The sequence below is a fragment of the Nipponia nippon genome, unplaced genomic scaffold, assembly GCF_047370975.1.
Source record: "Nipponia nippon isolate SJK-2023a ecotype South Korea unplaced genomic scaffold, ASM4737097v1 scaffold_4, whole genome shotgun sequence".
Taxonomy (NCBI): Eukaryota; Metazoa; Chordata; class Aves; order Pelecaniformes; family Threskiornithidae; genus Nipponia; species Nipponia nippon.
In genome coordinates this window covers 67,023,300-67,035,726 of record NW_028262358.1, presented here as the reverse complement: position 1 = coordinate 67,035,726, position 12,427 = coordinate 67,023,300, and the positions used below count along the sequence as shown (strand labels likewise).

The 12,427-nt window shown below is 37.9% G+C and overlaps 1 protein-coding gene across 10 annotated transcripts in view; it reads right to left on the bottom strand.

Annotated features, from left to right (window-relative positions):
• Positions 1 to 12,427, bottom strand: part of PTPRK (protein tyrosine phosphatase receptor type K) — a 415,551-nt gene that overhangs the window by 18,548 nt on the left and 384,576 nt on the right. For 4 of the 10 annotated variants that reach the window (XM_087774463.1, XM_087774462.1, XM_087774468.1 and 1 more), the window contains 6 exons: positions 10,548 to 10,708; positions 8,363 to 8,398; positions 3,958 to 4,142; positions 2,088 to 2,175; positions 1,017 to 1,093; positions 805 to 822 (listed from right to left, as the gene is read on the bottom strand). In XM_087774463.1, the coding sequence (XP_087630589.1) occupies positions 805 to 822; positions 1,017 to 1,093; positions 2,088 to 2,175; positions 3,958 to 4,142; positions 8,363 to 8,398; positions 10,548 to 10,708 (565 nt within the window). The remainder of the gene's footprint in view (positions 1 to 804; positions 823 to 1,016; positions 1,094 to 2,087; positions 2,176 to 3,957; positions 4,143 to 8,362; positions 8,399 to 10,547; positions 10,709 to 12,427) is intronic. The other 6 variants (XM_087774464.1, XM_087774469.1, XM_087774466.1 and 3 more) reach the window with 3 other exon arrangements.

Genomic DNA, 12,427 nt, shown 5'->3' with positions numbered 1-12,427 from the left:
CTTGTACTAGCGATTCCAGTATCTTTCGAATTACATTGGAATTACTTTGAATACAACAACTTGTTTATTCCTAAGGTTTTAATTGGATAAAAGTTATATTTTGTTAATCAAAACACCTGGCAGAATTTGTTTAAGTTTTCTGTTTGTATCATGTTATTTTTTAAATTTATAATTTATTTTGTATTTTAACCAAAACATAGAATTTCAAACTTTAGAAGTTTTCTGCAGAAGCGAGGAAATTTCTACTATGTTGAAGTATTTTTTTTTTTATATATATGTTTGTGTATATACTTTATAATACCTGAATTAGCACTTTAAGACAAATGACAGCTAAATATTGTTTGTCTAAATCATTGTTAAAAACACCTCCGCCGAAGGCCATCATCCCTCCCTTTTTGCCAAACATATATTACAACTACTTCACAGGTACGTTTTTAGATGACTACAGTACAGTATACTAATCAGTTCCTCACATATAAATGGGAAGGGGAAAAAAAAAAGCTAGTGGCCAAAACCACCATCATCAAAAAAAAAAAAAAAGTGAACAGCAAATTCTCTTTAACAGACAGATTCACCTGAGTTATCTAACAATATCTAACAATATTCAGAGCTAAATTATCTTTTCAAAACAGGTACAAAAAATATTCACACAAAAGGAAATTTTTTAAAGGAACAGATGAGACAAATTAGATGTGGCATGCATAGTTATCTAGTGATAAAAATAGAATAGGAAAGCAATTAATAACAATATCTATATTAAATATTTACAATAGGATGCCGTTATTCACATATAGTGGTACTTACATCCCTGTACAGCCAAATCTACAGCCCAAACCAAAGTCAGATGTGAAAGAAAGCACAACAATGTCAGTGAGTACTAGGACATAGAACAAGGAAAGTGTACATTTTGTTCTTAATAAAAGAAAGCTTTCAATAAATTTGTAGGCATAACATGCAATAGTTTCACATAGAGAAGCTGGCAAATTGAGAGGGAGAAAGCTGTACAATCCACTCACATCTATGTAGTTGGCATTAATGTAATCTGAAGATGGATCATCTTCAACAGGTTGCAAAATCACCCTGGAGTGGTCATCTGTAAAAACCAAGTGGTTACGGTGCCTTTTTGAAGTGTGATTTTTAAGTAAGATATTACGGTAAGTCATCTAGAAAACCAAAATCAGCTGGCAGAAGCGCCTCACAATTTACAACCCTTAAATAGGAAGTGTTTACGCAGAATTACAAAGAGCCATTTTGTCTGAGGTCTCCAGTTACTTCAAAAACATTCACTAAACTTCATTAAGTGTAGCTGAAAGGTATCACACCATTACATGTGGTTAAAAAGACACAAAGAAACCAGGTTACTTGCTCAAAGTCCCTTTCAAAATCAGCTCCACTGATGGTAATCTAGGAAACCAAAAATCCTGATCACTGTTTCCTTACTTCCGACCCCAACCTGCTTAAGTTCATATTGAGACATTAAAAAAGCAAGTTAGCAATGGTTAGCAATGCACTCTGGATTTGATGAAGAGGTAACTCTACCCGTTCAGGGACTTCTCCGATAGCTTCACTCCTGCATGTTTGATCGCATTTGTAAAACAGTAACAAATTGTGTTATCCCAGGGGATGAATCTAAACTATTGAAACTTTATGCCTAAAGGCAAGAGAAGGAACCCTCTGATTTTAGTCACGTCTTTTAATCATCAGTTTTATACAACTGCTATTCAGGTGTATAAGCTATAAATCACATAAAGCAGAAAAGTTTTGAAGCTGTCAGATTTACCTGAAATAAATCATAACTGTAGAAAACTGCCACAGAATTAACATCCAAATGTGCGCTAGCTTGTCGCTGTTATATGCTTACCACAGCTTGCACAACAGAGATGCAAAGGCGAAATTCAGCCTGAGTTATAAAAGGAAGAAAGGTGAACTGTGACGAACAAAAAAAAGTGCTGGAAAAGGCACTGTTTTCCTTCTCCGCTTGGGGTATTAAGCAGCTATGCCACTGGAGACTTGTAAAGAAAGAGAGAACAGGGCACCAGTAACACACGACTACGGCTACCGCTCAAACCAAGCACACCGATACTCACATGCTATAATGTTTCCATAGCGGTTCTTTGTTCTGTTTTGATCCTTCTTAGCGACATCCCAAGAAGCTGACTGCCCCTCAAAGAAACTCTATAAATAAAAATGTTCCGAAAGAAAACATTCTGACCATTAATTTATCTCCAAAAATAACAGTTTAAAAGAACTGTCCTACCATAAAGTAAGCTCAGCTTTGCTCGTCCGCTCTGGTCACCCAGACGGCACCATGGTATAGAAATATATCTAGAGAAGAAGGGAGGCTCTCTCCCTCTGACTGCTACGGGTCAACGGGCAAGTCACTGAGGGACTCCAGAGGGATTTCAAATCCTGGAATCGCTGGAAGGCTAAACTTGCTCAGGCATCCTTGCTATGGAGGAACAACAGTAAGCTGAGAAAGCACAGGGAGGCCGATCACCCTTCTTACAAGACACCATAATATACGGCCCGTTTACTACAGCATTACATTGCTTTTCTCTTATCGCTTAGTAAAATGGCTTTTCTTCCTACAGAGCCATCAGGAAGCCTCCGCTGCCCATGGTTATTGTTCATGTTGTTTTTCCTCATATCCCTCCCTCTAGCCATTAGCAAAATTATTCTCCATTTTTGAACTCTTCTTAAGAGCCTGATCTCTCAGTAGTGATAGAAGTAGCTTTTATTGCTCCTTGGCTTTTTCTTCATTGCCCATAGATATTTTACACCTGTTGCAGGCCTATGCTATTCTTTCCTTCCAGATGGTCTCTTATCCTGACCTGGGTAAGTTACCTCCAGAAAGTACACAGAAGCCACGGAAACAAAACTTTAATACACACTCAGAAGCCCAAGCCAGGGCAAAGATGTCATGTATGGTCATAGAAGTAGCAACAAGTAGGAAAACACCTGATGTGGCACCAGGGACCACTTTCCCCCCACCCCCGCCCCCAGCAGTGGTTGACACTTGGGTTTAGCCCTGAAGTTAGGCAGAGCATAACAAAGTGTATTTAAGTAAAAGAGAGGAAAAGAGAATAATGTTCTTTTAAAAACCACAGATTTATTTATTCCAGTTCTTATGTTACAGTAGAGACAGCTGCAGAAAGGAGAGAAGGTTGAAAACTGAGTCAGAAGAGATTACTTACTCAGAGAAAACTCATTTTAAACCTAGCTGTATTGCATGCAACCTTGGCAATACCATTCCCATCTTTACTGTGTGTCCTGCCTGATATTCTAATCCCAAAGAATCACAACAGATTCAGAGATCAGAAGCAAAATGAATCTGTACTCATCATCTACCTCCAGTGCTGGGAATTTTTCGCTTGCATTTTAACATTAAAGTTGTAAGTAGACATGCTCAGGCAGGTCTAATTAGAACTTCAAGAAGTTACTATCCTCAGCATGTCTTTAGTGCTTCTCAGCTGGAGTTTAGTCCCAGTATTGCCCTACTGAGATGCTATAATAAACCATGAGAGTGCTTCCAGTCAGTGCTTCTCACAAAACTGGCGAGGTTAAATCTTCATTTTAACCTAATCCAGGAGATCTGCACTGAAGATGGCTTGGAAAACTCACATAACTAGTTAACAGCATTTCAACTAAGAAGCAAGCGACAAAAGGGTGGCACTTCTTACAATATGCCAAGAAGATTCAGCAGGGCATGTCTTCTTATGTGCTAGAGGATACAGATAGTGTTTTTCCAGGCACTTTTAATGGCTCAAACCATGGGACTCCACTCACTATTTCACTTTTGGGTTACATATATAGGAATCTTATGCCTGCTTATCTTTATCTGTTTTTCACTTAAACCCATGACGTCTAGTTGCATCCGTTTGCAATGCAATGCAAACAAAAGGCTGCCCCTTTCCAAAGGGATTTTTCCTAGCAAAAACCCACCACTGAAGATCTCACCTCATACTCCTCTTTAAATCCATAGCTGTCAGAGGTCTTCATTAGGTTAATATGCTGCAGCAGATCAGCCACCCTGATGGCAGGGTGCAGCTGCCCAGTCTGGTACGGGGATTCTGTGCCTTCGCAGAGGTAACGAGGGACATCCAGGAGCCGGCTGGACTCTGCTGTCGCACTGTGATTTTCATCTGTATTCACAAGAAATCAATGCATTAGGTACCTGTGGGGCAGTAACACCTGCTGCTATACATATCAACATCTATTTTCAACCTCTTCCTTCAAAAACATGTCTAATTTCTGAGAATGCAAAGCACTTACTCTCCAGCACATAAATGCTGTGAAGTACATAAAGGAATTTAACTGCCAACACATACAAAAGTTTGCAATCCTTCATCCCACAATAAAGATGTCTGAAGGGCATTTTATTTGAAGCTACAAAACTTTATAACATTAATGTACTTGGAAACTCCAGCCTCTATCACCCAAAGTAACTTTTTTAATGGCTAATATGTATCAACTACACCTTAAACAATAAATTAGAATAACTCTGTGGCAGTATCAGCACATCATTTGTCTAAAGCCAACAAACAGTAAATTGAGATCCCAGTAAAAAAAGAGAAGCAATTATGCTACCGCTTCAGAACACTGCCTCCATTTGGGAAGATGAATCGGCACTTCAGAGTGGTCATTTTAACTCAGATGTTTTAGCAGAGAAATGAAACTGTTGAGTGTGCTGATTTCAGCCACACTTTTTGCTCTATATAAACAAAGAAGTCTCCTCTGACGCCCTACGTTACACCAATTCTCTTATCAAAACCAAATGTCAAAGCTGTGTGAAGTGATCACATTTAGTGAATCCCTTCTGCGAAATATTTTTTTAAAATTAGCAATCAACAGTTCAAATGAATTTAGAGAGGAACAAAAATTCTAATTGAAACCTTTCTGGAAAGTAGCTACTGAAATGAGAAGTGGGTAGCCAACCCCTCCTACACTTCTTTGAAATCACTTTACCATTTTCTTTGCAAAGGCTCCAGATTAGGAAGTAAAACACTCTACGAAAAAAATGAACACCCCAAGGGTTGGATTTGCTACAATTCCACCAAAAGCAAAGCCCATTAATGCCTTCTGAAATGAGATCTCCTAGTAAGAAACCGGATTCTTTGAACTGTCACAGAAGTTGCTAATTTCACTACGTTTATGCCTCACTAAACTGCCTAATAATGTGAGTGACATGCAGCAGTCACTTTTTATTGTAGTGTTACCCATATTAAATCATACACATTTCAAACCACCTCAGGATTTGCAGTTCTCCCCATTCCTCGCAGTATACTTACCAGTAATAGGCACTTTAACCCATTGAAGCAGCAAAAAACAATGAGTGAACAGAACATAAGAAATTTATTTCAGGACTATATTAGCAAATGACTAAAAGAAAATGACATTAAAAGTTGTTAAAGCTTCACAATAGGTAACAATGAAAGCCGTTTTAAAAATATAAGGGCTACATTATTATGCCATCAATGTAATGATAGGGACTTGAGAAAAGCAAAATTGTCATACTAACTTAGTGCTAATGTACACAGAATGGAGAGCAGCATTAATAACCTACACATGAAGAAAAAGAAACCTAGTACAGATACAAAGTAATAACAGCTTCTTATAAAATAACATGTTCTAGAATTTAGAGCCCATAAAACTTCGCTCATCTCTAAATAAAACAGGGGAAAACTGTTTTGTGATGCTGTGCCAAGCAAGGGCTACATGGAGATGGAGTAGGCCAAATGATCTAGTTCCAAAGGAACAAGCTTACAGGTACCCAACCCCTTCTACATAGTGTGCCCAAAAGCTTGTCTACTTCGCTCCACTATTTCAGTCCATGCACACAATGAAAAACATTACCTCTTCCAACTAGCATTGCTTTGCTTATACCAGGAGAGTACCATGCCCAAAACAGCATTACCAGTAGATGGAAATGCAGACAGGAACTATTAAACTGTTCTTCAATTAATCCCTTGCCCTCGCTGTTTACAGCTGCTCCTGTCTGTGTCTGCCACAAGGTAGTGGCAACACATTGACCTTTCGAATATGCTTATAGCTTAAATGAGCTATTAGGAATAGCTTGACAAGTATCACCAGGCAGCATCTGGGTAGCTTGTAAGTGCCTGAAATAAAGCTAAAAGATACAAGAAGATCTTAGAAGAATTTCAGGAAAAAACTCATTTGCTATAAGTCCATTGATCTAATTTTGGGAAGTATTTAGAATTACTAGGTCTACCCTTTTGCTCTTTCCGGCAACGATGCTATTTTACCACCCCTCATAAACTTCTTAAACCACCTGGTTAGGTTTCCTTGGGCCCAAAGCAGAAGGCTCCAGCATCTAACTGCTCTGAGGGTTATAAACTTTCTAAGACACTACTGTAGTCAAGAGAATGGCATTTGCAACATTATCAAAAAGAAATGGGCAGAATATGTCTTGATAAATCTTGATAAATGGTAAGTACACACCAGCTTGACAAAGACCAAAGACTGTTCACAAATAGTGATTTGCTGTCTGTCTCAAAGGACACTTTACAGGAAGATCTGGAAAGGCTCCCCCTGGGTATACCCTCTACTAACATTTTTACCCACAACTTGCATAATGGGATAGAAAATACCCTGACAGTATGGGCAGAGGGCACTGAGCAGTAAGGCACCACAAACACTTCACAAGTACAGGATCAGATTTCAAGGTTATCTTGATTATTTGGGAGACAATGCAAAAATCAACAAAGTGAATTAAACAGTGAATGCAACATACTGTGTGTATGAAAGGGAAGTCAAATGTATAACTACCAAATGGATTAATGGACTAGGTAATGATAACTGAGATTTTAGCAGGTAACTCAGTACAAGTCAGCAACATGAATGCAATAAAAAGGACAAAATACAGTTCAGGTAGCAGGAACACTACAAGTAGAGCATGGGGGTACCTATTCCACTCAGCTCAGCATTGAGACTTCTTCTAAGAAGTGTATCTGATTTGGGGCACCCCAATTTAAAAATTCGACCTATGAGTTGGAAAGTGTTCAGAGGAAAACAATGATAACAAGTTTAGAAAATATCAGCTACAAGACGAGTGAAAGAACTGGGTTTAACTCAACTAGAAGAGCGACAATTGAGGACACGTGAGCCTTTCAATGGGTAGAAGACTGTTTTAAAAGGACAGGAGTGTGTCAGTTCTCCATATTTTCTAGGAGTCTCTCAAAAGGAAATGGCTCAATTCACAGCAATGAGGATGTAGTCTAGATTAGTCTAGTTAGGAAAAATTAGGAGTGAGCAGTAATAATACTCAGTAGTAACACCCAGTTAGTAGTAACTAATACTCAGATAGAAAATTGAGCTTTGGGTCCCAAATAATACCAATATTTTTTATTTAAGAGGAGCGAGGCGCTGGAACATGCCACTGCAAAAGTGAAATTCTCTTCACTGTGGATTTTTAAAACACACTAGAAAATCAATTGCCAGAAACAGTCTATACTATAGGTATAATATCCCATCTCAAAACAGAGGAGGGATTAAATTGTCTCCAGGTTCCTTTAAGCTTTACCTCTAGAAATCTAATTTTCAACCTCAGTTTATATTTATGTCTACTTCCTGGTATTTGTCTTTTATCCTAAAATAACGTCAGCAACTGACTGAAACTCAATGCTGCACATCATGTTTATCAAACCAAGAACTTGGGTACAAATTATATTTTTATTTCTGTATTTTAAAAAAAAAAAAACAACCAAACCCTAAAATGTGCATTCAGTGCCAGATGCGACACAGAAATAAGTAGCCTGGCCACTCCCAACATCTGTTCTTCTTTTTAAAGTAAGTACAAAGTTGAAAAACTTACTAGTTATGGTCAATTGAAAAATGTAATTAATATAGGTATACAAGAATATTTGTACAGAACCTACAAACAAAGTTGTTTGATCTTGGATATTTCAAAAGTTCTTCCCTTTTCTATTTTGCTTTTCATTCTTGTTACTTACTTAGAAAATCAAGCTTTGGGTACCAAATAAAACTAATATGGATCTGAATTTCATTTTTGTGTATCTCTTAAGAGAGATCTAGTTTCACATGTCAGTTCACAGGAACTCAGTTGGAATGCTCTGGGGAGAACAGTTTTAGTATTTTCCATTTACCTATTTCCTCATTTACTTTTCAGTTGGCACTAATTAGGAATAACTTCTTAAGGAGAACATAAAATAATTTTTATTCTAAAAGCAGTGCCAGTTTAATTCTGAATTGATCAACTGAGCGTAGAGTTATTTTCTGATAACAGCATAGCTATCTTTTACACAAAACAAGCTGTTCCAACGTTCAACCACGCAAGGAGACAAAACTCATGCAGGAATGGATAACGAAGGACTAGGGTCCTCACCTAACACAGCTGTCGGCACAAGTGGATCATTGGGCACTGTAGGAAAACAAAGCTCATGAAGAAATACATTACCCTCAATTTGTGTATTTTTAAAAATAAAAACAATATACTTCAGAGTATAACCAAGTGATAACTAAACCCCATTAATTTTGTTACAACAGAAAACCAGAATGAATACACAGTTCCAGAAAGCATCCTGAATAAAAGAGGAATGAAAGGCAGTGATTTTGAGTTTCAGAAATGTAATGATAAAGGCAAAGAGATTCTTACTGAAATGAAATAAAGAAGACATTACATGCAATTTATTTTTGAAAGGGCTCCTCCTTCACTATTGTTCTTCTGCTTCACAATAGAGGTTCACTTTCATAGCACCAACTCTATTCCTTTTAAACCCATCCTCTCATGTAATACTTGAATAGCTCATCTCAAAATAAAATGGTATTTCTTTAAAGTCTTCCAGGTAATTTAAAAAAATTATATACATATTTACAGTTAATAGCTTTTTTTATGTGCAGTGCCAAAGATATTGCTCTTAATGAGTATAGGAAAAATCACAGATACACAGGTGCAGATGTTTGAATAAAATTCATAGAATTTTATCATTTGTTATCACAGCTAGAACCATGCAGACACAAATGTGCTGTTTCGGACAGAAATGGCAGAATCCAGAATTTGGGTTTGTTCCAATCTGGAACAAAAATTTAAAATATCAACAGCTCCGTGACAAAATTGAGCTCCAGTTCTCAAGCAATCTGCCTAAAAGTTTGCTGCACAGCAGAAAACCTCAGAAGCTTAGAAGGTTCTTTGCCTCAGCACAGACGGTGGTCAGGAGAACTGAATCCTCCAACACCCAAAAAATCACATACCTAGGACGCTGGAAAACAGTGATGTCAACCTTCTTTGCCAACCAACCAGGACAGCTGTGGTGGCTGGGGCTCGCTCTTGGCATCACGTCAGTCCATCTGGAAGGCTGCCCAAGTGCCTGGCAGCCCCAGCTCACTAATAGCCATGTAGGTTCCTGATGGATACTTTCCCTGGGATCCACCATAACTTAGTCCAAATCAAACTGTCTTTGCAACCCTGCCTCCACAAATTTCAATGCCAATAAGACATCAAACTTTGGACAATTTTCAAACTGTTCCAGCCAAAATTGTGTAGAAAAGCTCACAGGCTGATACTAAACTCCCATTTATAATCGGTCATGAGACGCTTAAAATGTTAGCACTCTTCAGTCTGGTAAGCTTCAATAAACTGAGCAATAAAACCTCCTCCAAAATCCATTTCCCTTACAACAATCAGGAAAGAACTTAAGAGCCTTAAGGGATGTATTTTGCTCAAGCATGGTAAGCAGTATGGGAGGCAGGAGATGAGAGATGGAGAGCCATTCCCAAAAGATGGCAATTCAGAAGCAGCTCACGCTGCTCAGATCCGTTTAAAGCCAAGCCACAAGTCCATGTGGCTGTGAGAAGGTCAGGTTCCTGCCAGCTCCATGGCAGAACTGTGTCCCTTCAGTAACTTTCACACTAGTTTTGAGGTATTCAGAGTCTGCCAGTGGAGTATCTTGCTTTTGTGCAAGGCATAGCGCAGATGCTGGGAGGCAGGTGTGCTGGACAGTGGTAGCTATAACCCAGATACTTAACAGTCAGAAACTCAAACTGCCAAACTTTGTCAAAACCAGACAGTTGGCAAGTCTACAAAAAAGGAATACAAATATAGAGCAAATTTGCAGATATATTAACAAGCTTGTTCCTAAACTTCACAAACAGCAATGAAAATTATCAATGTTTCCTTCTGTTATAACATCCTTACTGCCAAAAGGAAGAAATTAATTTGGACTTCATATTATTATTCATTACAGACATGGTGTTACGCAGTAATATTTAACTTGCTGGTATTAAATATCCTCATGAGGGAAAACTCAGTTTCAGATTTTAATTGAGATATTCTAGATGTCTAATATTTTCCCTAGAACAAGTATCAACGCATATTGAAAGTACATGTAAATATTTAAATAATTGGACACATACCAAGAAGTATAACGTATGAACAGCCCTACTCAACCTCTGGGTTTACCAGTGGTCCTAGAAAACCTGGAGCTTACAACAATTTTCCGTAAAAAGTAGAATTGTTTTCTGTGTTTCTGTATTCACCTACACTCCACAGTATCTATCACTCTCATACTTACATCTGGGGCTGAAGTTATGAGAGTCCATAAATGTGATTGAAAGGGGATCCTCTGCATGCAGGGTGCTCTGGTCAGCGTAACTCCTATCCATCGCATTCACCATGTGTGTCATCTCCTGGCGGGTGGTCCCCATGGCATCCTTGCGCTTCTTTGCAAGTTTGCTGCCCAGCCAAAAAAAAAAACCCAAACCACCTTAATATTTGAAAAACATCGATGTCTACAGTAATCATTATCTATAATCCTGAGTGACTGAAAAGTTCGGCTGATTTTCCTGTGTACAACTTTTCCAGCATGAAATTGATAAAACTACGCACCCTGCTACGAAAGAGTCACGACCGTGTGTTCTCTGTACACACACAAATGCTGTAATGGAAGTGCTAACTTCTGTACCCTGGTAATATTTTTTTTTCCTGTGGAGTAATTACACTAATATAAACAAATTAGAGAATATAATTACATTTTAACTGAAATGATAAATAAGAAGCATCTGTGCATGCAGTTTTATCAACCATCTCCATTTAAATCTGCGTTTTGATTTTATAAATGGATAATTCATTCCCCTTGCTTGCCTTGTTCGGAAGAAATCATTTAACCTTCTAAATTACTTTGTTAGTCAAAAAACCTATGAAATAACAAAAGAAACGTAATTATTCAATATGGATTCATATTACCTTTTATGTTAAAAGTTGTTCTTCCCATTCAGTACACAAAATACAACATGATACCACACTTTGTTCCTGACACTGAACTTTGGTTCTTTAATAAACAAACAAATCCCCCCTCTCATCACTCTTCCCTTTCATGCAGTTTGAGAACATCTTAAATTTTGACATTAACAGTCTTACAGTCTGAATGTATCACAGTTAAACAGCAACCTAATCTGTACAACTAAACTCCCCAAATTAACAGCCAATGCCCTTGAAGTGCACACTTCCGAAATATCTCTCAATTCTTTCCTTTTGATGAAGAACTGGAAATGATTTTTACTGTCTCCAGAACTCAGATGGAAGCAGACAATATATTTTGATTATCACTGAAAGCCTACTAATCTTAAAGCATATATCTCAAGCAGTAGGAAGCATGCAGAGCAGCATGAAGTGCACCTTGGTTCTGCAGGAACCTGTGACATACATTAGACTGTTCTGAAATCTCCCTGTTTTCATCTGAAGCTGTGACTGCAGTATAATAGATGGCCAACCTGCTTATTTGGATAAATCTGACACCACGTGGGAGAGAGACAATCATCACTGAAAATACTGGGTTCTTGAAAATGTATGTTTAAAACACAGCTTCGCTTCACAAGCTTTTTCTGCATAAAATCATCACAGATCCTGTTAACTGTTTAGACAGTGTTTACCTTACATTTCTCTGACTAAAAGGATTGCTTGCTCTTCCTCTGTTCTCCGATAACTTTTAATATTCTGTGGCACACTTTAACAGTAGACAAACAGAATATTAGTATAAATGATCCATCAATTTACTTGTTAAGTCCTGGGAACATCCACCAAAAAGAAGCTACACCACTCCCTAGGGCAGGAGCACTTCTTGTTTTTGCATATTTAAGAAAATGCTAGAGGACTGTTTCTTAAATTGATAGTCTTGGTTCACAATAAGGGGCCACAAGGTAGGATACAGATGGACAAAGCACTCCTGAGAACAACAAAGATTCTTTCACCAGACTCTTCTCCTTATTTTGTCCGCCCCCTCCTTTCTTTTCCCCATTTACAGATAGATTAGTTGGAAAATTGCTACTCAATAACCTCCTTGCTACAAAAATCCCAAAGGTGGTCTCTAAACCATCATTTTTTCATCAAACCCTTGTGCTGTAGATGAAGGTTCTGTGTGTATCAGATTTTCAATAAAAACTAAAAAGCCAGTGA